Source organism: Metopolophium dirhodum, chromosome 4 (genome assembly GCF_019925205.1).
Source record: "Metopolophium dirhodum isolate CAU chromosome 4, ASM1992520v1, whole genome shotgun sequence".
Lineage (NCBI taxonomy): Eukaryota > Metazoa > Arthropoda > Insecta > Hemiptera > Aphididae > Metopolophium > Metopolophium dirhodum.
Genome location: NC_083563.1, coordinates 22,251,526 through 22,277,514, shown reverse-complemented (window position 1 = coordinate 22,277,514; position 25,989 = coordinate 22,251,526). Strand labels below are relative to the sequence as shown.

The 25,989-nt window shown below is 31.2% G+C and overlaps 3 protein-coding genes and 1 pseudogene across 4 annotated transcripts; 3 read left to right on the top strand and 1 right to left on the bottom strand.

The window, feature by feature from the left end:
• The first annotated feature begins 121 nt into the window (after positions 1 to 121).
• On the top strand, positions 122 to 5,029 carry LOC132943035 (lipase member H-B-like). The gene is made up of 7 exons (XM_061011808.1): positions 122 to 368; positions 675 to 1,005; positions 1,333 to 1,484; positions 2,260 to 2,511; positions 3,074 to 3,289; positions 3,501 to 3,657; positions 4,802 to 5,029. Exons 1-7 carry the CDS (start codon positions 296 to 298, stop codon positions 4,863 to 4,865), a joined length of 1,245 nt encoding a protein of 414 aa, XP_060867791.1. The 5' UTR covers positions 122 to 295; the 3' UTR covers positions 4,866 to 5,029.
• A 3,533-nt stretch (positions 5,030 to 8,562) lies between these two features.
• On the top strand, positions 8,563 to 12,992 carry LOC132943419 (TAR DNA-binding protein 43-like). Of its 2 annotated transcripts, none has more exons than XM_061012406.1 (5): positions 8,563 to 8,806; positions 8,886 to 9,175; positions 9,763 to 9,956; positions 10,144 to 10,281; positions 11,763 to 12,992. In XM_061012406.1, the coding sequence occupies exons 2-5, from the start codon at positions 8,932 to 8,934 to the stop codon at positions 12,399 to 12,401; spliced, it is 1,215 nt and encodes a 404-aa protein (XP_060868389.1). In that variant the 5' UTR covers positions 8,563 to 8,806; positions 8,886 to 8,931; the 3' UTR covers positions 12,402 to 12,992. The 2 variants fall into 2 exon arrangements, with proteins under 2 accessions (XP_060868389.1, XP_060868388.1); XM_061012405.1 differs by having other exon boundaries at positions 8,564 to 8,806; positions 8,883 to 9,175.
• A 2,556-nt stretch (positions 12,993 to 15,548) lies between these two features.
• Positions 15,549 to 16,354, top strand: LOC132943889 (uncharacterized; annotated as a pseudogene).
• A 1,874-nt stretch (positions 16,355 to 18,228) lies between these two features.
• LOC132943168 (thiamine transporter 2-like) lies at positions 18,229 to 23,730 on the bottom strand. The gene is made up of 9 exons (XM_061012021.1): positions 23,506 to 23,730; positions 22,667 to 22,837; positions 22,114 to 22,333; positions 21,848 to 22,026; positions 21,489 to 21,635; positions 20,498 to 20,603; positions 19,391 to 19,583; positions 19,180 to 19,321; positions 18,229 to 18,553 (listed from the first exon to the last, which is right to left on the bottom strand). Exons 1-9 carry the CDS (start codon positions 23,629 to 23,631, stop codon positions 18,440 to 18,442), a joined length of 1,398 nt encoding a protein of 465 aa, XP_060868004.1. The 5' UTR covers positions 23,632 to 23,730; the 3' UTR covers positions 18,229 to 18,439.
• Between the last annotated feature and the right edge of the window lie 2,259 nt (positions 23,731 to 25,989).

The window sequence follows — 25,989 nt, the reverse complement described above, 5'->3', positions numbered from 1 at the left end:
AATGTGATTATTTGATTATGGTTACGAATACAATTATCATTGTCGTCTAATTACTGCTGCATTTGTGCAGTATAAATACGTTTAAATGTATAAACTGCCACCCCTACCCCCTCAACCACCCACCAACTTACATGATCCAACCGCCTGAATGTAAAATAATTGACGACTGCAATCGTTAAACAAATAACGAAATAAAACTCCAAGGTGTACTGCGATAGCTACTTTATAGTCGGTTTAAGCTTGTACTGGGATAGTATACGTGTATATAGATAACTAAACAATATCTATCCTGGAAATGAAATTCGTAACAACTATTACTGCAGTCGTTCTATCGCTGTTCCTACTGTTAGCGATCAAGCCGATCGATGGTTCGTATACATTTCACCCACCGTCAGGAATAAATTAGGATTCGATACTACCTATACATTTTGATTTACTTAAAATGATCAAATATATGATAAGCTCCTATATATAATTTCTTTCTTCACTCTAAATAATTCGTCACTGGTTTAGTTTGTTATTATTATATTTTATTTTTTGTAGTAATGAGATATTAATCTTAAATCTTAATAAATATACATTTATACAGTATAAATTATACTGTATAGTATTTATAGTATTATTTATACTGTTTATTATGTATTTTTTTTTTATACTGTTGTCAAATCTATTAGCTCGTTTTTTGAGATACATTTGGCAAAATGTAATCAAGAACAAGCCAGTCGAAAATGACAACACCCTTATTCAGCAAGACGCGGTTGAAAATTACAACGCTCCAGTTCAACAAGACGTGGTCGAAAATTACAATGCTCCGATTCAACAAGACGCGTTCGAAAATTACAACGCTCCGGTTCAACAAGACGCGGTCGAAAATTACAACGCCTTGGTTCAACAAAACGCGGTCGTAGGTGAAGAAATCAATCAGTCTGCAGAAGATTCAATCTATTCAGACCATCGATCAATTTTTGTCGACGGGACTACCTTAGATTTTGTCTATTGGAACTCGTATGTACCATTAAATACGCTTTATATATTATAGGTTCGTACTAAAATGTAGCACCTAGGAACTTTGGTTATAATTTATAGTTATCATATTGTATCCTATTAGCCGAATATTTATTTTTAACTATTTTTAATTTGTATGCAATTAATCATTGACTGCAACTTATAGTGCTATAAGTTTTATCGAAACTATTAGTTAGCAAAATTTTTATTTTTATTTTACCTGATGCTTTGTGGGTAGTAGCCTATATAGCTAATTTATATATATATTAATATAGATAGTACCAATCTATTCTTAAAATTAAGATATTTATATTTTATTTGTTTTAGAGACCTTGGAAATAATAAATCAATAATAATTGAATTTGGCAATGAAAAACAAATAATCAATCATTGGATCAGGGGTCAACCTTTAAAAGTCATAACGCATGGATGGCGTGGATCAGACGAAGATGACAGAGGAGTGTTTTCTATAAAAACTGGTAATCCAAAAAAATTTAAAATAATGTCTAAACTGTAAATTATTTATCTCTGATATAACCTATATAATCTCAATTCAGGGAAATCATAAATTCAAAGTTGTATATTTGTATATTATTATATTTTGGTTATTTGAAACTTTAAAAGTATGTAAGTAAGGACTTTGCATCTGATTTATTTATTCCGGTTTCTGGTGGAGGGCAATGCTGGATAATAGGTATATTCGGATATTCCAACGCTGGACTAAAAACGTTTAAATAATTTCAAATCATAAAATATTGTCCTGATAAAAATATATTTATAAATAATTATTATTATAATTACAAAATGTTCAATTATATAGGTAGTTGTACAACAGAACAATAACAGCTTAAATAACTTACAAGTTTAGACCAAGGTATTAAATTCTATGCCTATCAATAATAATTACTAAACAAAATTAAATAAAAAATGAAACGACATTAACGTAAAAAAAAATTAGAAAGGTTTTCATCTTCAGGTTAACTTGAGAGTTCTATTCGAGTTTCGATTAATTTCGGTCTTTTGATAAAAAATAAAACTTTTTGATTTATGGGTTTCAGGCATTAGGATTTTTAATTGATTTTACCGGTAAAACGAGTTAAAATTAATTGGGGTGCAAACTGCAAAGTTCTGGCCCAGCCTGTAGTCTATATATATAGTAACTAAAAAGCAATGACATGTTACTAAAATACTAAATATTATTTTGAACGCTAAACAGTTACCTATAGTTATTTTTATTTTTTAATTCCTATTCAGCGTATGTGGATGCTGGAGGATTCAACATTATCACCGCGGACTGGAATCGGGTGGCAAGTAACATAATGTACCCAATGCCAGCCTATTTGACCGTTCAGGTGGGTTCCATAATCGCCAAAATGTTGGAAAATTTTGTCAACCTCGCGGTAATTGACCCTTCTGATATTCATGTTATCGGCCATAGTCTCGGTGCTCACGTGTCTGGGGCATGTGGCGCTGCATTCAGCCTTGGGAAAATTGGCAGAATTACAGGTATAGGCATGCTATAATGGTAAAATATCTTAATAGTCGGCTATTGTTATACTTATAACCAAGGCTGGTCTTGGAACTTTATGCGCTAAAAATCAATGAAATATTGAATCTAAAAAAAATCTTAATGTGCAATACCTATATTATACATTTGCTTTTGACTAAATATGCATTTACATAGGAATAAACCTCAAAAGATAAATGATTATTCAAAAATTGTAATAAGCAACCTAAATTTTTGGTTCTTAGGCAAATGTATTATGAAACGAATTGTGTCGCATTCGACCTTTCCGTCCTACCATTGATTAATATAAATATACATACCTAATCAATGGTATTACAATTTACAATATTACACATAATCACATACTCGTATTTAGCATGTAAAATAATCATTAAAATCAAAAAGAATTTTTTTTCATTCATACTCTTATTTTGGGAGAAAAAGGTCGCCTACCTATACATGGGAAATTTGAGAGTCTCCAAAATAATATATTTCAGCTACTCACTAGTATTCTCCTATTATCTTTTTCCCATTTAATTCTTATTCTACTACAAAATGCAGGTCTAGACCCTGCCGGTCCTGGATTCGAGTACGTGTCATTCCGTTCAGACTACCTAGACAATACAGACGCAACATTTGTGGACGTGATCCATACGGCGATAGGGACACTTGGATACTCGAAAGCCATAGGACACGCTGATTTTTATCCAAACGAGGGGAAACCCCCTCAACCAGGGTGTTTAGAATCATACACGCCGAGCGGGATAGCAAAGCTCAGTAAGTTCATGCCATGATAGAGTGATAAGTAATTAAACATTTTATGCAGATGATAGAAAATAAACATGAGTTTGGTAGTTTGATTGAAAGTAAATTAATAGCCATGTATTATGTAAGGAAAATTATTTTAACTGGTAAAAAGTTTAGAGGAGTCTCTCATTGTTCATAATATATAAAACTATCAACTAAACGTGTGTTGGCTAATTTACAGTCGGTTGCAGCCATTCGAGATCGCATCAATTTTACACAGACTCCATCCACCATAGGAATTCGTTTCTAGCTACAGAATGTCCTACATGGGACGAATATACGAGTGGTGAATGCAAAAATAATAATAAAAGTTATATGGGACATGACGCAGATCCAAAGTAAGAACACGACTAATAATGTATAATTTATTACCGATTAACTTAAGTATCCGAATTTGTACTATGACCACGAGTATTGTTTTATACAAATAAGTTGCCTATATAGATAATGCTCCTTAAATTCGAGCTGAATTAAATAGTAAATTATTGTTTGTAAACTAATTAAAAATTGTTTACTCAACTCGTAATATTATAAACAATTTAAAGACTTTAAGAATTTGTATAGTTCTCGGTTGGTAAATATTTGTATATGCAGAAAATACATTGAGAAATAAAATATAACTTTGGGAAGTAAAGCAGTCGTAAATAATTATCCGGATTTAAATCGTATACAAAACTGTAATTTTTGTTCTGAACATAATATATAATAATTATTATATATGTACATTTTAAGTAATGCTTCAAAGATAAACAGCCAATCTGTGTATCATATTTTTAATATCTCGTCCCAATACTCGTACAACGGGATTCAAAACTAAAAATAGTCCAATCAGGAATATTCATTTTAAAAATATGTGGACCTAAATAATACAACTCAAGAATTATAATAAGCAGTGAACCATTGTAATTGAAATGGACTTCCTGGTTGAATTTTGACGATTGGACGATACTAGATTTAATAATTGAGCCATTAAAATATAGAATACAAATAAGTGAATCCATACTTATATATTACTTACAAGAAGAAACAAAGTAACCTCAGCGTGTAGGTACATAAAACGAGTACCTAGATTATAATAATACGACAACGATAGTAGGTAGGTATAATAAATTAAATTCACCTATTTATTACCTTATTCTTTAATGTGTGGGGTCTTCGAATTATTATCACTCCATTTTTTAAGTATCTTAATGTAGGTAGTTAATCGTTTTTGAAATTATATAGGTACATTATGCTAACATAAAATGAATAATAAGACAATTAAATGATGGCACAACGACACTGTGTATATTATATTACGGCAGCATTAGATACGCATAATATATTACATTGGGGGCGAATAATAATTGTTGACAAAATGTAAATATATTATTCTAATAATAAGACAATCCAATTAAAATGTGTAACGTTGTACATATTATAACAATATAATAGAAATTCTAGGTAGGTATTAATTTCTTTTTTGTCATAAATATTTTCTAGAGCGAGAGGAATATTTTACCTGGAGACCAACAGTGTTCCCCCTTATGGATTGTCGAATACATGAAAACATAAGCCACAGTCTTACACACGATTTTTTTTTGTTTATGTACAGTTTCTTTACTATTTTTCATTTCAATTTAAAAACTATAAAATGTTTATTTTTATGGTATTTTTAAGATTTATGTTGAATTAATAAACAGTTTATAAATATATTATATATATTCAATACTTTTTTGTCACATTATATATATATCCAATACTCCTCCTAGTCCTCCTATTCCTGTATAATATGTAATATAGAAAAAACAATTGTTATAAATTAATTGTTGTTTTTTTTTTAATTAAACACTCGCCATTTTACTAATATACATTATATGCACAATAATTACACAGCTACACTGTTTACACTCAAATACTAATACACCCAGTGTTCTATCTACGGTTGAGGGGGGGGGGGGGCAAAGGGGGCATTTGGCCCCCACAATCACCGTAGTTTCCCTATGTTTTACACTATGTTTAGACGATTTTGTAGCAAATTGTTGTACTTTTTGTACTTTTGCCCCCCCCCCTGCTGCTCACCAAAAAAAAAAAAAATAAAAAATTAAGCCTTGATCCGCTACTGTGGATGAGATATGGGGCGGTCATACCCCCTTGAAGACCAAATTTTGTACACAATATATCATCTATATTGTATATGTACATTGTACAACTATAGTTATTAATGTATTATAGATATATAGTAAGATACGAAGTAAAATAGAACTACATAAGTCATAATTGTATTTAATTATATAGTATAATATTATTGTCATTTTCGTATGATAAAATTATTATTATTATTATTAATTAGGTATTAAGAAAAATAATGATTTAAAATACTTGTACGTATTGTATTTATCGTATTTCTGAACAGTGTATCTACAATTTTTCAAATTTCCATGTGCAGATTTCGTGTTAACGACACCACATCTATGTATCCAAAAAAATAATACAAAATCACATGGAACTATAAGTATATATGTAATACATTTTCATAATTCAAAATCGTGTTGGCAAGTAGTGGTGATTTCGCCGGTCTCGCGACCTGCAGGCGATGCGCAGTTCAATGCCGAACATCGCGGTGCAGACGGTTTCTGCAGGTGATGCAGGCGATGCAGCCGATATCGGGTTGCCGTCTGCCGCCTCGACGCAGGAGCCGACATCATCGACAGATCCACCGTATGCCGGCTACTCGATGCAAACGGTTTCGGTCGAGGCAATAATGACACATGTTGACACTGAAGTCAAGATCGAGACGCCGCCCGTCTCGTTGCCGCTGCATGTTCGGCCGGACCGAAGCGGACGTGCAGCAGTCAAGCCGTGATCTCGCGGATCCGCTGAGACGCCGTCTAGTTTGATACCGAACATCGCTGTGCGGTTTACTTCGGCCGACATTTAATACGTCCCGGTGCGAGTTTCGATCGAGACGTCAAAGTTTGAAAACAGCCGAACTAAACTCTCACGTGCAGACGGCAGTGCACGCGAGTTTGGCTACAGGTGCCTGAAATCCACCGGCGTGATGGGACAGACCCGGTAACTTGTGCCTAATGTGGAAACGAACGAAGTGAATTGTCCGATGCTTATTTTGTTGCGATTGATATAGGTATCAATCCAAAAATAAAATGATGCCGCTCAATCGGGTATCGCCGAATCGGGCTGCAGCTGTTTGAACGCTATAGTTGAAAGAAAAAGTTATAAGTACCTTACAGTGGCGGCGATCCTAAAGTCCATGTGTTGCTTCGGTAACACATACACGATTTGGTGGGTGGGTGTGTGGTTAGATGTTGGGTGATTTACTATGACAAATTAGTGTACAATTATATTTAAAAACAATTTTAATACAAGTTTTGAAATAAATCATTTTTAGAAGAAACGTAGTATTATAAATGTTATTTATATTAATTATCCAACTAGTAAACTATAATCAAAATAATACCTACAGTATGACGTGTGCACTTTGAGTCTTACTATTTTATATTCGAAGTGAAGCAATACCAATTTTTGTCAAATACGATTTTGGTTTTTTTGGTGTAACTCAAAAACAATTGACCGTCAATCCTTTAAATTGCCCCCAGATGTTAGTTGTAGTATTTTTTATACTTGATAACATTTTGAAAACATTTTGACGCTTAAAGCTTAATAAGCATGCATCATTCATTACCGATTTTTTAAAGTTTTTTTTCAATTATTGTCAATAAATATTTTTTCGTTCGATCAAAAAACTTAAAATTGTGATGACAGATTCCTTATAAATTACACACTAAATTTTTATGATTGAGCAAAGTTAGAATTTTGAAGTAATTCGTCAAAATCACGTAATTGTGCAAATTATTTTTCAGAAACATAGACGATAGTAATATAAACGTTGTACAGACCCTTTCCTAGTTAAAACAACATTTTTGAAAATATTTTTGGCAAAATTGATACTCGGTGGTTCCGTAAACTATCAACTTAGTTCTGAAGTTTGCTAAGAAATGCTTACACCACAAAAGTAAAAAAAAGTAATTTTTGTATTTAAACTATATATTTGACTAAATATAATATATTGTACACCTGTACAGGTGTACCTTCAGTTTTTTTTATAACCATTGTAAAGTTTTTTTTTTTTATAAATATTTAAACAAAAAAATTAAACAAAATCAAAAAAGTCAAATTTGCATTTTAATTGAAGTATAAAATCCTTCATTACCTAGTTATCTAAATACATAACTCAATAAAAAACGATTCATTATTCGTGTGCTTTCCATAGTTGATAGGTTATCCACCCATAGGGCTTAGAATATAATATATTATGTTTAAATGGTTTAATTATAACATACTTAAGGAAGTAAGGAATACTATACTTTGTAGTACAATATAGTCGTATAACAAATTAGTACCTAAATACAATACATTACTGGTAAGTGATAACACTTACATTTGTTTAGAATATAGTCGATACTCAACAGTAGTTTTTTTTAAAATATAAATTTGCAATTTTGAATCGATGGTTACATTTTTAATATACACTTATATATAATTATAAAGGTACCTAAATGTTTTAGTAAAAATATTTTGCATTTTAATAATAAGTAGAAGTATTATAATATGTAGGAAAGTCGGTGAGAAAAAATGATAAATTAATAATAAGTTAAATTAAATTATATTATATGAACTAATATATTTTAAAGGTATTTGAACAAGGCCGACAGAACAAGGGGTGTGTGGCAGAAGCTGGTCTGTATCATTTAAATATGTAATGGCGCTTCAAGTCAAAAACTGAAATTGCGCCTATGATAATATTATTAATCGTGTATTGAAGTCTTAATGATATTGAAGGTGTGTCCAAAATATTGAAATATCAAAGCTATATTGATGAATAATTACTGACACAATAATTTGTGGCCCTTTATTAACGCATAACTTGGTACATTTTACGTTCGTAAGAATTAATTTTACTCTATTATTTTTAATATTAGAGTGAATTTACTTATTATCAAATATTAGGGTGATAATATTATCCATTGCCCCACGTTGGATATTCCTGATATTTTAATTTTAGATTACCTAAGTTATAATTTTATGAGCATTTTAAAAATTTAAAAAAAAAATTCGTAATATCCTCCAAGGGAAACATGACTATGGGTATTATATTCGGTTGGTAACAATGGTTGCAGTGTCTCCACTTTCCACTGACACTCGATTCGTGTTTACATTAATATTTAATATTGTGCACTGTGCGTCTGTAGTTGTAGTCTTGTACGGCACTACGACTGTACGTTTCCGACGTTTGTGCCTACTGCCTACTACTTTGTAGTCCGTACTCTGTGAACTGCGTAGCCTACCCTGAGGCCCTGCTCGTCTTTGGGCTACGATAATTGATATCTTAGCGTACTGCGTTTGTGCGTCGGTTCATTAGTATCTTAATCTTACGCACTTTTGTTTACGTGTTTTTACTTCAGTGGCCAGTTGTACTCCAATCGCTATGTAATATTCCGCGTACAAAATTGTTAACTTTTTTTATTTGTACGCTGTCTAACGTCCTTACACGACTGTTTTTCAGAAGTCACTCGAATTTACCGCATTGGTGCATTTTCCGTTTGGTCAACGCCATGTCGTTCGTCCAAGTTTCCGAAACAAACGACGGTGATAAAGAGGTGGTGGACTTGCCGTTGGAAAAAGATGGCACCCTCTTGTTGTCCACGCTTCGTGCACAATATCCGGACGCTTGTGGCTTAAAGTACGTAGCTCCGGATAATGGCCGAACTCGAGCTCTACGGCTTGCCGATGATAAGCTACATCCACCTACTGATGATGGGTGGGGCGACATTGTATACTTTTGTTCATTCAACAAGGGTAAGTTGGTTTTGTTTTTAAAATATTGTATGTATGTTATGTAATATGCCTAATATTATGCATATTTTGTATAATCGATTAATTTAATTTGAGACGATACCTATGTATGAGAATATTGGAAAAAGGTTTCAGTCAATTGGGATCGTCAACAAACGGACAGTACCTAACATCTTTTCATAATTAAATGGTTCCTATTAATAGTTCATTCCATATTATTATGGTGAAGTTTTGTGTTGAAAACTCATCAAGTGTTGGAACTAGGTATTCATTCTCGTTTATATTATGATCATAAACTTGTACTGATATAGATTCATAGAATTTATTCTTTTCATTTTGAATTCTAATGAAATCTAGGTATTTGACTTTTATATAAGAATGAAAATCTTATTGCACAAGACGCTCATCAAAACATAAATATTTATCAACCATTGATTACCTATGGTTGATTATTAAAATATTTTCTACCTACATATTTAAATTATTTACATAATATTTCTTAAATAAGTTTGATGTATTTAAGGAATCAATGTGAAATTATATGTAACCATTTTATAATGTTGAGGAATGATAATGATATGTGTGTTCAGATAATGGACAGAAAAGGAAATTGAACGAAGAATTTGAAAGTGATGTTGAGCGAGCATCCAAGGATCCCAAGTCTGAGGCAACATCAACAGCTTGGAAGAATCGTGATTTACTTGTGCTCGGTTTACCATGGAAAACGACTGATGAGGACTTAGAAAGTTACTTTAGTAAATACGGTGAACTGCGCATGGCACAAGTTAGTTAAATAAAAATAACAAAGAAAAAAGGGTTTGTAAATTAGGAAATGTATGAATGTGATATAAAGTTAGTTCTTTATATTTGGTTTGTGAAAATATATTTTTAGTGTTCGAATTTAATCTTCCAGATTTTTAATTATGTATAGTAACAAGTTATATTGTTTTAATTACCATTTTTTAATTTAGATTAAAAAGACAACTGATGGTAGATCAAGAGGTTTTGGATTCATACGATTTAAAGAACAAGAATCTCAAGTGCGGTCAATGTTAGATTCTCATGTGATAAATGGAAGGAGATGTGAGATAAAAATTCCAAACATTAAGGTGCTTATTATATACGATAAATTATTTTAAATGATTATGTTAGGTACATGAAATTTTAAAACTTGAATTAAGCTTTCTAAATATATATAATGTTTGTAAGATACACAAGCATAAATAGGGAGAAGGCTAAATTTTTTTTTTCATTTCAAGACACAATAAATTGAGGGGTTCATTTAAAGTTTGGTGTTTGTAATTGCACGGATGACATGATCTCAATTTCTGTTAAACTATAAAATAGCAATTTATTTTACTTATTATATTTAATTAAAAAAATTAAAATAAAGTCTATAATATGTTTGAAGAATTGTTGTACACAAACCCTATTGAAACTATCTTATTGTTATTAATAAATAACTATTAAATGAAAGATAAAATGAATGCATTTAAGAATTTATAAATCATAAATATTTATGGCAATTGTTAAAATTATCTATAATGTGTTCACTACTTCACTACACAATTTAGCAGTTATGAAAAATGTAGTTTGCTCATAATCAAAAAATGTATATCAATTTATAATTAAATTATAAAATAATTATCATTTAATTTATGTATATAATTATATCAGTATATTTTCTTTCTTTTCTACTAAGCAGCCATATACCTGCATGAATTCTATCTATCTTACTAATGAATAACATACCAAATTTTACGTTTAGAATAATCCATTTTACTCTGTTATTTTTAATATTACAGTGAAAGTTATCAAATTTATAGGTATGAATATCTAAGGCCTCAAACAGGCTATTTTTGATATTTTAATTTTCAAGCACGCTGTGAGCATTTTAAAATGTACCAAAATATAAATTTATTTATTAACTTCAAACTATTTATTGATCAGTTATCCAAATAAATTGTTATTTTACTCTCACTTATCACTTATAATGACTAGTAGTTTGTCAGAATTATTAATATTGTTCTATAAATATACAATGTATACATTTTAGTTTTTTCCATGGTTGTGTTAAATAGACTATTGTTTTAAAAAATAAATCATATGCGATTCCAGTTTAAGAAAATTGTATAAGTAATTTTAAATAATTGTACAGATAATAAATTTAACTATAAAAATTTAAGCCAGTTAGATAAATTGAATTGAATTTACTCTTATTATATTTTTTTATGAACAAATTGCTGTTCAATTGTTTAACTGTAATAATAATAATAATTAATAACATATTCCATATCAATGTGATTAATCTAACATAATGACAATTAACAACTTTTGTATTGTGGTTATAACTGGCATTAAAATTTATGATGTGGGTACTTATTATATTATCATATTTTAATTTATAATTTCACCATATTATGTTATATTTTAGGTAAACATTTTTTTACTTTTATATTATTTTATGAAGTGTGTAAAGAATATTTTTATCATATTCATATAACATTTTTTTGTTATGTGTTTTCTATTATGAAAGTATTATTATTTATGATGTTTTTTTACCTTGTTAACATAATCAAATTGATTTTAGGATGCATTTATAAATGAAGCGCCCAAGAAAATATTTGTGGGGCAACTGACTGAAAGTATAACTCAAGAAGATCTAGAAGACTATTTTAAAAAATTTGGAGACATTGTTGAAGTGTTTGTTCCTCGTCCATTTAAAGGGATTGCCTTTGTTTCATTCACCAAACCAGATGCTGCACTCACTGCTCTTGACCAGGATCATACTATCAAAGATATTCGTCTCAGTGTGTCTGTTGCTATGCCTAAAGATAAGGATCAAAGGTCACGTGGTGGACGCAGTAGTGGCGGCGGCGGTGGTGGTGGTGGAGGTGGAAGTGGTGGAAACCCATATGGTGGTCGTATGAGAGGAAGTCGAGATTCCTACAGTAGTCGTGATCACTACTATGATAATGGTGGTTGGGATGATTATGACCGAGGCAGTAGTTATTCAGATCGTTATAGAAATAGTCGTTATGATAGAAAACCATATGATAGCGGCAGATCTTACAATTCTGGGCAAGTATGGAGAAAAAACGAATATTCTGATTCATCGTCTGTATCCCAATCTAAAGATGTTGGTGGCCAGTTTGATCCGAATTTAGTAGCTGCAGTTGTAGAAAAGACAGTGAGAGGAGTAATTGGAAATATGAGCAAATATGAATAATGTACCTAAATAAATTCAATCTCATCTTATTAGGTATATGTATTTTGACTTATAATTTTAATTTTTAATGACTTATAATTGTATTACAATTTAAACTGAGTACTTATTTAAATTTTCTTATTAATTGTCAAAATCACTTAACAAATTTATCATTTGTTTAATATTTGTGATAATCAAAATCTTAAAAAAAAACAAGATGTACACATTAATAATCATTAAGCTTAAGTTTTAGTATAATATATATATTAATATGTGAGATAAAATATTTTTTTTTTCACAAAATATTTTAAGTATTTTACTATTTTGTTATTTTTTTTTTCAAGTAGTGATTTTTTCAACTATTGTAATGACATTAATTCTCTTTGAGTGTACATCTATATTATATTCAATATTTTATCTTTGCATTAGTATTGTTTTTTTACCAAATACTACGATGCCATTTAACTTGATTCATTCTGTTGTCAATACACATTATAATATATGATAACAAATTTAAAAATGGTTTAAGCTGAAACATTGTTTGATGGATAACTTGAACTCAAATTGATTTACTGATACTTACAATAAAATGCTGAAATAATGTTAAATACATTCATTGTTGTTATTTTTTTTTTTATTTATAAAAAAAACTTGGTAAAGTATGTTTGTGTTTAATTAGGTTTTGTTGTTAGTTAAATTGTTCTATTTGTTGACCTCAAAATTATAATTTATTTGATTTCAATATGATAAAAATGTGTTTCATAAAGCACCTCAATTGTATTTGTAATACACATAGGGGTGGTTATGGTATGTACTTGACTACTCTGCAAACTTTCCCCCCTCAATATTCATTATTATTATCATGATAATTGATATTCAATCATAAAATACTTTTTTAGTATGGTAAATGTAGTTAAATGAGGTTATCCCATCCAAATTAGTTTTTATAACTTAGGTGTGAATATGAATATGAATATAAGTATTTAATATGTGTGTGTGTTAATGTGTTATGTACTTATGTATGACTACCCTGCCAGAAATGTTGCGCACGCATATCATAATACATCTAAACGTTTGCAGTTATCGATCTAATGGAATTTACTAATTAAAATATGAACTGTATTTCTAATTTATCTATTTTTTCAATTATTCTGTAACAGTTTCGTCAGTTTTGATTCAGGAATAATTGTGTGTAGCAATTTGGCCAGACATCATGGTAGTTATATAATAATATTAATTCTAAATCAGACAAGAATATTTTTTTAATAAATGGTACTAGTCCCATACTATAGTCACCTGTGTTTATGTGCTCAATCCTACATATTATATCTAGAAAACATAAATAGAGAACATTTTTTATATACTACAGATGTAAATAAATGGTAATCTTACTGTCAACAATTGTAGGCTAATAATCTTAGGTATTGAAGTAGCCTTGAATTGTATGAATAAAAAAAGATAAGCTAAATTATTAGTTAATATGGAAACTAATTTCACGAGATTTGTAATTTGTAAAGAGTAATTATTTTTAATTTTCAATGTTATATAACACAGGTTTTTGACTATTTGAATTACATTTTTATATTTTTTATTTGTTTGACAGATTGAAAATTTGCGTATTAAAAATGAAACTGAATATTTTTCTCTGTAAAATCTAAAATCTAATAAAAGTTGTGTGAAGAATCAATAGAAATTCCTCCAGTTATTGACTATTGTTGATAAATGAGTCGTTCATTTATTGAATTCTGTATTCTTTCTTACAGTCCACCATGATAGTACCATACTATAGAATATAATGTATAAATACAACAACCATCACTCATAAGTCTGTACTTTGGCACTGGTCCAATGTGTGTTATAAACTTATAAAATACTTGAATATTTTTCAATAAACATCTAAACCTAACAATCAGTTTGGATTGTGTTTAATTATTTCCGTTTCAATAAATTGTGCATAACACATGACTTCATTCAATGATTTAGGAAATATTGCTCAAGTGCTACAACGGCCTGCAGTATAAATATTCTGTCTAATTCGACATAAATCTGCAGCATCTATAGAGATAACATAAGTGTAGAATGGGAGGGGGGAGGGTTTGGCTAAGTTATATATCCCCTGGAATTATGTTTAGCCCCCCTTCTGTTCAGTTTTTAAGTTACATTTGAAGAATATGTGGTTTGTAGGTACCTGAAGACTGATATATTATAGGTTATAGACCCCCCCCCCCCTCCCTCCAATATATATTCATTGTGCCTATTATGTATTAATATCAGATTTAGCCAACTCATTGGAAAATTACTTCCCCAAACTGTTTCCAAACAATATTTTTTTGTGCTGTGCAGGGAAATACAATTTTGAATTTTGAATAAACTATAAACTATTCGACTATTTACGTTTGAACGTTTCACATAACATGACATTATAGGTAGTGCTTATTACATATTAAATTTATAGTGTAAACCTATCCTTGCTATATCTGTATTCCGTAGCCCGTATAGGTGTTATGCCTTATTTTAGATTCTGAGCGAAGCGATGAATGTATTGGTTTTACAATGATGTGTGTTTTTTTTTATTTTTTTATTTTTGTGTCTGTCATCACCTTTTAGGACAGTAAAAGTGCTTGGATTTTCTTCAACAGTAACTTTTCTGATAGGAAAGTGAATCTAGTTGGTACTGTGGGAGGTCAAAAGTAATTTCCCAGTAGTTTTCAAAAGTGACGTGAAAAACAAAAGAAAAATTAAGGAAAAACGAGAATATTTATGCAAAATCTGTTTTCGAGAAAATCGATTTTGGTTTTTGGTGTAACTCTAAAACAAATGACCGTAGAGACATGAAATGTTGACTGAATGTTTATAATTGCAATTCCTAAACACCATAACATTTTCCAAATATTTTGACTTATTTTGAGTTGTTTACGGACATTGTCAATTTCCATTTTTTTTAGTTTTTTTTTCTATAAATATCAATAAAATTTTATCTGTTGAGTAAAAAAGATTGAAAATTCAATAGAAGGCTCCTAGGTTATTGTTTCAAAGGCAGATGAAAAAAATTAAAAATCCTTAGTCACAGTTTTTATTTATAAGCATTTAAAGTTCAAATTTTGACAAAATACGAAAAAATTACGAAAATTAGCAAATTATTTTGAGTTGAGAATTCTTTTCATTAATGAATAATGATAATGCCATTTTATGGGGCCTTCCAATCATTTTTCGCATCGGCGCCCACAAAACGTAGTTGTGGCACTACTGTTATGGTTTTTTCCTTGGAACGCGACGGGAACGATGGAAAATTAGACGGCGGCGGTACAGGTGGTGGCAGTGTCGTATAACGGTGGTGAGGGCGTAACGCCGTCACCGTCGCTGCAGATGGACCACAAATGTCGGTCGTAATGGACAGCGTCAAGATGCAGGCGTCCGAGACGCTTGACGGGGTAAGGATAGCGGTGTCCGTGCTCAGTCGCCTCCAGCCGAGCGTCACCAAGCCGATGTCGGGAATCGACGGCGGCGGATTGCGCATTACTGAGAAGAAACTGCCGTCAGGCGACAACGCGCTGGGGCGGCTGAAGGCGGCCAAGGGGCGCACCGTGGCCGCGGCCAAGAAGGTGATGGACGATACAATACACAAGCTGTATTAGTCGACCGAGAGTGACATACGGCGCGCGGCTACAAGCGATGACCGGGACGACGTCGGCGGTGACCGGAGGATCAGCAAAGGGCAAGGTGGTATTCGAGGACGCGTCCGACGTCATCAACGAGACAAGGCGGCTGTCGACAAGGCCCAACAATAATAGCCGAACCAACAATGATCATAATAATAATATTATAATATTAATTATTTCGCGTTACATGACACTGTTTGCGATTATAGGTACGTCATGATACTATAAATATTATTTTATACCAAGACATTGTCTGTTTACTAATAATCGTACCTTTAATAATTAATAATATACTGTTTTACAATATTTTTGTATAATAATATTATATCTACGAATATTTGTGACTTGGCTTTGCATTTCTATAGAATGCCCATTGCCCGTACGGCCAGACATGTATAATATTCTTGTAGTCTTTCTTAGGTTGGTAATAGTGTAATATATTATTTAGACACGGCTTGTGACGATAATAATTATATGGAGCGATGGTACATTATTCGTCACATAATATTATATGAATGGAATTAAATGTAGAAAGTTCGTAGCAAATCGCATCCACCAATGATACGTACAGGGGCTATTCAAATATCACCAATCGTTTCGGGTGCTTATTAATGTACCATAATATTAATATATTATACCTACCTAGGTATTATAATATTATACGGTTCAATTCTAAGCAACGCACTTGGTTTATCTACCAAAATTAATATTACGAGTACAATTATTCGTATTTTTTTAGTTAAATTATTTAGTTAACTTTAATTATTAGTAGGTACAACGCTATTTTGATCGACTGCACATTTTATATACCTATTACCAGTGTTGGGTAATAACGAAACGCAAATTACAAATTACTGTAACGCAATTACTTTTTCAGTAACGTAGCAGTAATTTTATTACATTTTCCTAAAAGTAACGCAATTTTAACAATATTACTTTTGAAAAATAATTTCTATGAAGTAACGCACTACCAAGTTATTTTCCACGTTATTAAAATAATAGTTTTGAATGTATTACAAAAATAAGCCGATAGGATATCCCAGAAAAATTTAAAATCAATTATATTTATTTTTGATTACGATAATAGTTAATAATATTACTAAACATTCCAGGAATAAATGTCATCACTTTATTAACAGAAAGAAAAGAATTCAGTTTTAAATAAAACTTAATAAAAATTAATTATGACTTATGACTGATATAGCCATATAGGTGAGATGATTGTACATTAGACATTAGTACATAATACTATACTAGGTATAGTATCACTCAGTCTTTGATTGTAAAATATATACATAATAATTGAATCATATGAATTAAATATGGTTAAAAAAAAATGATTGAAAAAGTAACGTTTTTTGTAACGCAGTAACGTGTAATGTAACGTGATAAAAATAATTTTAGTTAATGCAAATATAATTTAAATAAAAATATTTGAAGTAAAGACTAACGTAATTTCATTACTTTTTAAAAGTAATTTACCCAACACTGCCAATTACACATGACGCCGCGTGATAGTTGCGCTAAGTCGTCGTTCCGTATACTGAGCTGTCGTTTTGAGTGTCTGACGACGCGTTGTGTTTTCCATCGTATTGCGGTGCCGTGGGCCCTACGTGTGATCACGCATCAAGTTCAATCAGTGCTCAACAGAGATATCTTCTGTCAAACTGTGTACCAATCGGGTCCGTTCGCCACCGTATGAGCCCGTTCTAGGACAAGGAGCACGGACTGCGATATCATCGTTCAAGTTCAGATCGTACCAACGCTAATTATTATCAATAAATTATTGGTGTATGTCAGTGGTTCCGTTGTATCGACACACCGTCAAACCACGGATAATATGGTGTAATATTATTCGATGATATTTACATATTTTGTACTGCCATATGCTGTCACTAAGATGTGACCTTTTTTTTTTATATATTTATAATTATTATAATATTTTGTATTACTGTTTGGGCGCCCTAATATTATTATTATGTTTCTTTAATCATATTATATTTTGTCATATTATGTACCTACCTGTATTACACGTTCCATATATGATATATATATATCACATTTCACTCAAACTCTTATAAATGTATATTATAGACATCTCAAATATAAAGGGAGTATCTACTATAAGTTATTTAAATTTTAGAATACTTTTATTTTCATTTAAGCACTATAATATTATGTCTATAAGTCAATAGATAATATATTTATAATCTCCCGAAACCGGTAAGAACAAAAACAATAAAATCAATTCATTCCAACCTAATTATTGATCAAAGTGCTTACAATTCACATATTTACATTTTTAAATAATGTATAGTAAAAAAAAACATATAAATTAGTTTAACACAAAATACGAGTTAAAAAATAAGATTAATAAGTTCATATAAAAATAAATAATATTTATTGCTTACATTCTATAATATTATCGGTTGCAGCTGATGTGAAATAATTGTTGATCGAGAAAATTAGGAAAACCGCTCCAACGCTCATGTAATAAACAGCATAAATCAAAAACTGTAAAAATATAAAAATGTATTTAGAATAAAATTGAATTTAATAACTTCTTTTTAACGAATCTGATGCCAATTAGTCATCAAGGCTATACAAGATTTTAACTTTGAAATTTTACATCATATCGTACCACAGAAATATATTTTCATAAATTCAATGGTATTATAGGTTATAGATACAGATTATTGATTTATTAAATGCCTGCATAATCTTATATATAATATTGAAAATAGTTATAACTATAGTTCAGATTTTCAGAGGTTCTCAAATAACGGTACTCAGTATGTTGGTACCTAGTACCTACCTACTAGTGGTGAAGCGGAAGACCACATGGTGGTAATAAATTACAAATTAAAATAAAGATACCTACAGTGCAAACTAGTTGTGCACCACTTAAACGACCATAAAAATGATTTAAATTTTTGAATCAATAAAATATTAATATGATGCCTTTTAACGTAAGTAGGTCCTACCGTTTTAAATCATTTTTGTTTTTAGTTGTTAGTGGTGCACAATTGGTCTGCAGTATAATATTATTTTATGTGCCATGTGGCACGTGTAAAAAAATTCTATTAAATCTAAACTAATCCTCTGCCACCGTTTATTGTTTTATTGAATTGTTTATTTACTTGTTGTATAGTTGAAACCGAGATAATGTGCCCTTGAACGATGCCATAAGTCATAAGCGTGTGTAGGAATAGTGCTATAAATGAGTTAAATCCAAATACGAGACCATAACTATCTCTGCTTAATCGTTTTGCAACTTCAGATCTATATGACACACCGAGCGGCTATTTAAATAAATGTACAATTTTTGTATGAAGATATTCAAATATTTACTCGGCGACCGTCAACATCGTTTGGTAAAGACATCCGTAGATTATGTAGAAAGCGTAAATGAACCACAATGTCCTCGTGTAAAAACAACCAAGAAGTACTATTCCAGCGAGTAATGAACCAATTCCTAAAAACAAGTCTCCGACTTTAAACCAATTTAATTCAAGTTGGCCAATTGAATACGCAGCAATAGCCCCTATAAATATAATTAATTCCAAAATGAAAATCAAATTCAATATAATATTATTATTTACTGTAGGTACAATATACATTTTTATGTATAAAAATCCGTTTCTGTCTGTACGACGGGCAACATAATATGGAAAAAACCTTGTTCTGCAGTTTATTTCTGTTTAATGATAAGATCTGTGTAAAATCAGTAGGTTATTGGTTATTACTGTTCAATAATTGTCGAATTGAAAAATAAGAACTTGTAATCAGCCCAGTGGCGTCATTTGGGGGAAGACAATGTGGGCACTTGCCTCCGACTGATTTTAACAAAAACGACATGTGGGTCGTGAATCAAATTTTTGTCACGCCTAACCTAACCGACAGTTTAGTTTTCGATGACGGTTGAAGCGTTGGAAAGCGACCTTTTTTCGTACAGTGTGAGGAAAAGTAGGGACCCTCATGGCCGGTAAAATGGAAAGCCAAAAAAGTGCTGGGCGTATCCCCTGCACAACCAGACACTGAAATCTATACCACGGTCTTTACAAAACATAAACTTTAGGTTGCATATTATAATCATATTATTATAAACTCCCTGCATGACGCGTTAACATTTTTATTTCATAAAATTGTTTTTGTAGAATAGTCTGATCCCTGAAACGAGCCGCAGGAGAGTGCCACACGACGGTCGCCCCCGACTGAATAGCTCCCTTCCCACCCATGTCACACAACATACTATTTCCTTTTTTTATTTGATACTTAGAGATTTTGTTCAACTTATAACTCAATAAAATCAATAGTAATGGAAATATGGAGGAATGCAGGTAGGTATTTTCCATATTGCCTGTCGTACAGACGTAGTCGGTAATACAATATAATACGTCGATGTAACGTCGCACCACATTTTTGTATTCGGTAGGTAACTGTAGTCTGTAATTGTACCTATTAAAGTATTAAGTGATTCTGCCGCACCATTGTACAAAGTAAAATGTGTATCCTCGTTTAAATCTAACACATAAGTGTACAAAACATTAATGTACGTGTAAACCTGAAATGAAAGAATTGAGTGATATTATCGTAAAATTAATATACTATGCCAAAGGTGGCGGCGGCGGCAGCGGGGAGTGAACTATATTAGTCGTGAGTAGCGGATCCTGTGGATGAGGGGCTTAGGTTAGGTAAGATTTAAGCAGCAAGGACAATAAGTTATATTAGTTATATATTATATATTTATTTATATTCCTAAGGGATGTGAAGCTCTATTGCCAGAAAACATGTCAGTTTATAATTATGTCGTAACCATGTATAAACAATAATTATAAAATATTAGAGCTCCGTAGAAAATAACGTTCAAAGGCCTAACGCCACTGATAAAAGGGTAGCTATACTCTATGAAGCAGAAGAGAAGTTAAGGATTTTTTATAAAATGGTGAAACGAATAAACGGAGGAGAAGGCTAGACAGGCCGTTGAATGACAGGACTAGAATTGAGAGCGGCGGGCTTAAGCCTACTCGAGAAATGTATACTCAGCCTTCAGTATTCTGATAAACATGTAAAAGTGGGTTAGTCGTCTATTATCAGACGGAGCCTGTCTCGTCAACCCTCTATTTCAATTAACGCTAACTTTACTATGCTTACCATTGGAAGCTCTGAACCTAAATAATCAGTTCACGCTAAGGAAAGTGCAGGGTCCAGGTATTCCCCGGGACAACTAATGTTGTAATTTGTAAATATTTGATTTTGGTTAAATAAACGATGCTGCGTGGGATATTTGAGTTAGGTTGAAGAGCTAACGTAGTGGATGAAGCAATTTCAGTCTCGGACAAAATGCAGACATCGCCCGTGACTCGAGCCACCCGCGACTGACATAGCTTACTTCCCGCTCTTGCCATACAAAATTAATATACAATATACAATTGAATCGTGCATCTACCTGTACATATGCTCCGAAAGCGAAAGCCCACCACAAACAAAGTTTTCTAACATATGGATCTGAATACGACCGTTTGAAATCCTTATGTAAGTATAGTAAAACTTGACTCAGACTTTTACCGTCATTTTTATCAATGTCCTTGGTTATCTGAAAAATAATTTTATAATGTAAATTAAAAATGACTAACACGGTACGTGTTTAATGGCACTATTAAATAATTTTTTTAATATAATCATTAGACAGGTCACAAGTAGTACCCATTTATTGTAATATGTATGACATATTGATGGGAGGGCACCTATATTAACTATATAATAAATATAAATATAGAGAGTTTTATATTACATTTTGTTACCTACCTTTGTTTTCGATTGTTGAGATTCGATATCCTCAGTGGTTTTTGGTTCACCAGTGGAAGGCGTGTAATTTGTAACCGGTGGCGGGGGCTCATCGGTTGGTTCAGATTTTTCGTTGTGAAAATAGATACTATTAGTAACGTTAGGCATAAAATAGGCCCAAATAGTGGAGAAAAACATTCCTTGAAAATTAAAAGATTTATATTTTATCAACAAAGAAGTCTAACTGAATTCGTTTAAAAGACTAAAAAGACGAATAAGATACATACCAAATATACTAATGTAAACCAATTCGACGTAAGGAACTGAACCATTGACGAGACTGACTAGTTGGGCGAATAAAGAAGAAAAGAACTTTCCCGATAGACAAGCCGCTCTAGCTTGCCCCGTGATTCTTTGATAGTAACGTTTATCATCGGTCATGGCGTATAAATAACCAAAATAAGCAACTTCGGATGAGAAGAAGAAACCGTAGAACACTTGGCCAATCTGTAAATTATTTTTCTCATTGCTTATTATTATTTTAGAATGAAAAAAAAATAGAACGATATTACAAACCTTGAATCTCGATGTAAAACACAAAGATCGTAATATTATAATATAAAATACAGTCGGTACCATCTACAACGACATATGGGGTGTAACGACGTTAATAATTTCAAGGTCCCGGCAAAATCCAGTTTATTTATATAACGATATCTGGTTATAATGACGTATTTTTTACGGTCCCTTGGCCGTCGTTATAGATGATACTGACTGTAAATAGCAGCATTATAACTTATAACTCATAACGATAGTACCTACTTATTGGGTATAATTTACCTGCATTCTCAATAAACTCGGATGCCCAACAATACTGCAATAGGCCATTATACCACATATCCCGTCCATTATTAACACGGGCTTATATTTCAGATAATCGGTGATCAGGAACACAATGATGATGAGTACAAAGCACGAGTACGCTCCGACTGCATAAACATCTCTTGACGTCTGTACAAATCGCAGAAATTTGGTGAGCATAATATAACGTTAGATTCGACCATCATAATACGGTTCAGACATAATTGCATCGTATAATATCGATGGTCATATTGCAAAAGAGCCTAAGTGACACTTATAACAGGTAAAAGAGACATGACTTATATTATTGGATGGAGAAAATATGTGTTTAGATTTAGGTGTTCATGGTGCGAACAATTACAATTAAAATTTTACGTTATAATTACGATACTTTATTTATACTTAGTTCACTCAAAAATTTAACAACATTATAATTTATCACAAATGTTTAAGGGACAAGCGACGTTTATCAAAATTGATTTGGTTATTAAACTTATTACTAACTTATTATTAAATGTATTCAAAACTCCGTATCCGTATATAATATAATAATCAAAACCCAATCAAAAATGTATATTTATATAAAGGACGTAAAAATTTAAAAAAATACTGGCAAATCATATTACTCCAGATCCTACGTAAAAAAAATTATTCTTTATCTAAAAAATAAAAAAAAAATATATTAAAATCACAACAAAATGTTTTTTGACTCTCCTGAAAACTGAAAAATTTCGAGTATAGGCTATAGTCTCTTTTGCCGTATGTAACCTTCGATATAAGTATATCTACCTATTTATTGTGTATATTGTATATTTTACCTGAGTTAATGTGATGTTTATAGCTGGACTTGTCATGTAAGCCGCGTAAAACGGTTCGATGGGTCTAAATTCTCTGACGAACGCAAACACGCACACGAATAGTGAGATCTTTTTCCATTTCTTCATGATGGTTGTATTGAGGTATCGGAACAAAACGTGTCGATTTCCGATCAAGGTTTTTCTAAACGGATATAATATTAGTTCAATGATAATATGGTATAATTCTCATTTTTCGGGCGTATTTTATATCGTATTGAGACTGGCTGTGGCAAGTTATCTTGAAATGATTAGCAAGAGCTCAGTCGAGATTAAAAATTCACTCAAGAATTACTGGTATCAGTAATTAAATACATTCATTATTTTTCAGAATAATAAGGATTTACATTTAAATTAATGAACAAATAATAGCAATTAAGTCTTCTGTATTTAATTTGTTTTTATGAATCCACTACCCGGATAACGGTGTGTTGTTGCTCTAGACAAACACAATGGTTTTTTGTTTTCAAAAAAAATGTCCACTTAATAATTTACAAGTTTCGATTACACGTATATATCATGATTGTCAACAGGTTTATTAAGTACAAATGATTTTCAGCTATCCCGAACGGAGCGATGAATGTCAGAATGTATTAATATTTAATTTTTTAATGATTTCGGGTCCGTCGGTGACAGGTGAAAACGGATACGTTGGCTGATAATAATGAAAAACATTAATAATAAGAATATAAGTATATAACATTCGTCAATCGGATCCTAACGCAACATGCCGACATTATACGTTGAAAACAATACCGGATACCACTTTCTACATCGAAACATGTTGTTTTTTTTATAACGATGGTGGTGTAAACTTTATCCGATTTTAACGCATACCACGCTGGTATCCAGACGAATCGACAAAAATGGATGGTCTGGACGGCAAACTACAATTCAATAAGACCCATCCGTTTTCTAAGCACAAAGTGTTTTTTCTCAGTTACAAATGCATTACAAACCATGACTAAATCTATTTATTCATTATTCAAATGATTAGTGTGGCCCGTCCCTAAATCGGGCAAAATTGTAATATTATAAAATATTATTGTAGCATTAATATTTTACAATTTACATAATACATTTTCATATGTGCAGGTGTTTCACTGGAATGGGCTCACGGTGCCCCTGGGTCATCGCAGGTGCACATGTTTGGGATCTGCTGGTTTATTCCGTATGTCTAATACAAAAATAGATCAATATAACAATTAATTGCAATAGGTATAAAATGTATATGATAATAAGCTGACAGATAGTCTCCACTCAGAATCGTATTTCGTGTGCAACGTTTTGTTATTGAATTCAAATTCAACACATCCATTACAATGACCTACTCAATGACGAGGTACACTTGACTCCAACTGTACAGCAGAGCCGTAAGTATACTTACCCAGTTTCTCCCATCTTTTATTTAATGATTACAAGAGAACTCTACATTATAAACCAAATTGAAAACACGAGTACCAGATAATATGAATCTATATATAATAAAAAAATAAAATAAAAAAAAAACATTTTTGTATAAAAAAAATATATATAATATATATTTTTGATTATAATAAAATAATAATAATATTATTATAAAAGTTTAATAGTAAGTACTAATTGTATGGAATTGAATTGATTTTGATAAATTTAGGTTGTGCCAGGTCAACAATTACATACATGCAAAACACACTAAGTCTATGTAAACTATGCAAAAGTCGATAAGTCCAACTTAATAATTTGTATTTTAACTATGATAAGAATTATTATTAATTATTTCACAGTGTCATATTGTTTACAACCATTCATAAATAAGTACTTTGCTTAAAAAAAAAATCAATTAAAACAAAATTTGGCTACATTTTAAAGCACACAGTTTTTAAATGTTGACATTTAATACATATCTCAATATCTGGTTACTCATACATTTTTCTAACTGGAATTAAAAAATATCACGATTGCAGTCATAATTTATAAGCTATACTCTTTTTTATTATACTCTTTTTCAAGCGTTTAAAGTTCAAATTATGATTAAAACTAGCGACTTTTTCCTCAAATGTTATTGTTCACAAAATATAGTAATGAAAAAACTTGAACATTTTGGGTATTTTCCACCATTATTCATATATAAGGTAGGTACTAGGTTAGGTACTATCGTAACGTCATCAACACAATTTAACATTTTATGCATTAATATTCAATACATATCCGTTTCAACCATTCATTCAGTAATATTAGGTATCGTATTCTATCACTAAAACTAAAATTTCATAAATTTCAATATAATATTCTTATAGGAATTGTCTACATCTAAAAAAAAAGTAGGTAGGTATACGTATGTAGCTTTTAAATAAGGTATTTCCTAAATCACTTGTATTAGCCCATGCCCCATATTAAACGGAAAGTAGTAGGTACCTACTCAAACGTTATTTGTTTAAATTGTTTATATCCGTGTTTGAATACCTA

Bases quoted from the DNA above. Each gene is read 5' to 3' on its own strand.
- LOC132943035 (XM_061011808.1), top strand. From the start codon at position 296: ATGAAATTCGTAACAACTATTACTGCAGTCGTTCTATCGCTGTTCCTA. The intron at 1,485-2,259 runs GTAATCCAAAAA...ATTCCTATTCAG, and splicing joins AGTGTTTTCTATAAAAACTG to CGTATGTGGATGCTGGAGGA. The intron at 3,290-3,500 runs GTAAGTTCATGC...GCTAATTTACAG, and splicing joins GAGCGGGATAGCAAAGCTCA to TCGGTTGCAGCCATTCGAGA.
- LOC132943419 (XM_061012406.1), top strand. From the start codon at position 8,932: ATGTCGTTCGTCCAAGTTTCCGAAACAAACGACGGTGATAAAGAGGTG. The intron at 9,176-9,762 runs GTAAGTTGGTTT...ATGTGTGTTCAG, and splicing joins CTTTTGTTCATTCAACAAGG to ATAATGGACAGAAAAGGAAA. The intron at 9,957-10,143 runs GTTAGTTAAATA...TTTTTAATTTAG, and splicing joins GTGAACTGCGCATGGCACAA to ATTAAAAAGACAACTGATGG.
- LOC132943168 (XM_061012021.1), bottom strand. From the start codon at position 23,631: ATGAAGAAATGGAAAAAGATCTCACTATTCGTGTGCGTGTTTGCGTTC. The intron at 22,838-23,505 runs GTAAAATATACA...CGATTTGTACAG, and splicing joins TAAACATCACATTAACTCAG to ACGTCAAGAGATGTTTATGC. The intron at 19,322-19,390 runs GTAAATATTTGA...TGTGTCATATAG, and splicing joins ACGATGTTGACGGTCGCCGA to ATCTGAAGTTGCAAAACGAT.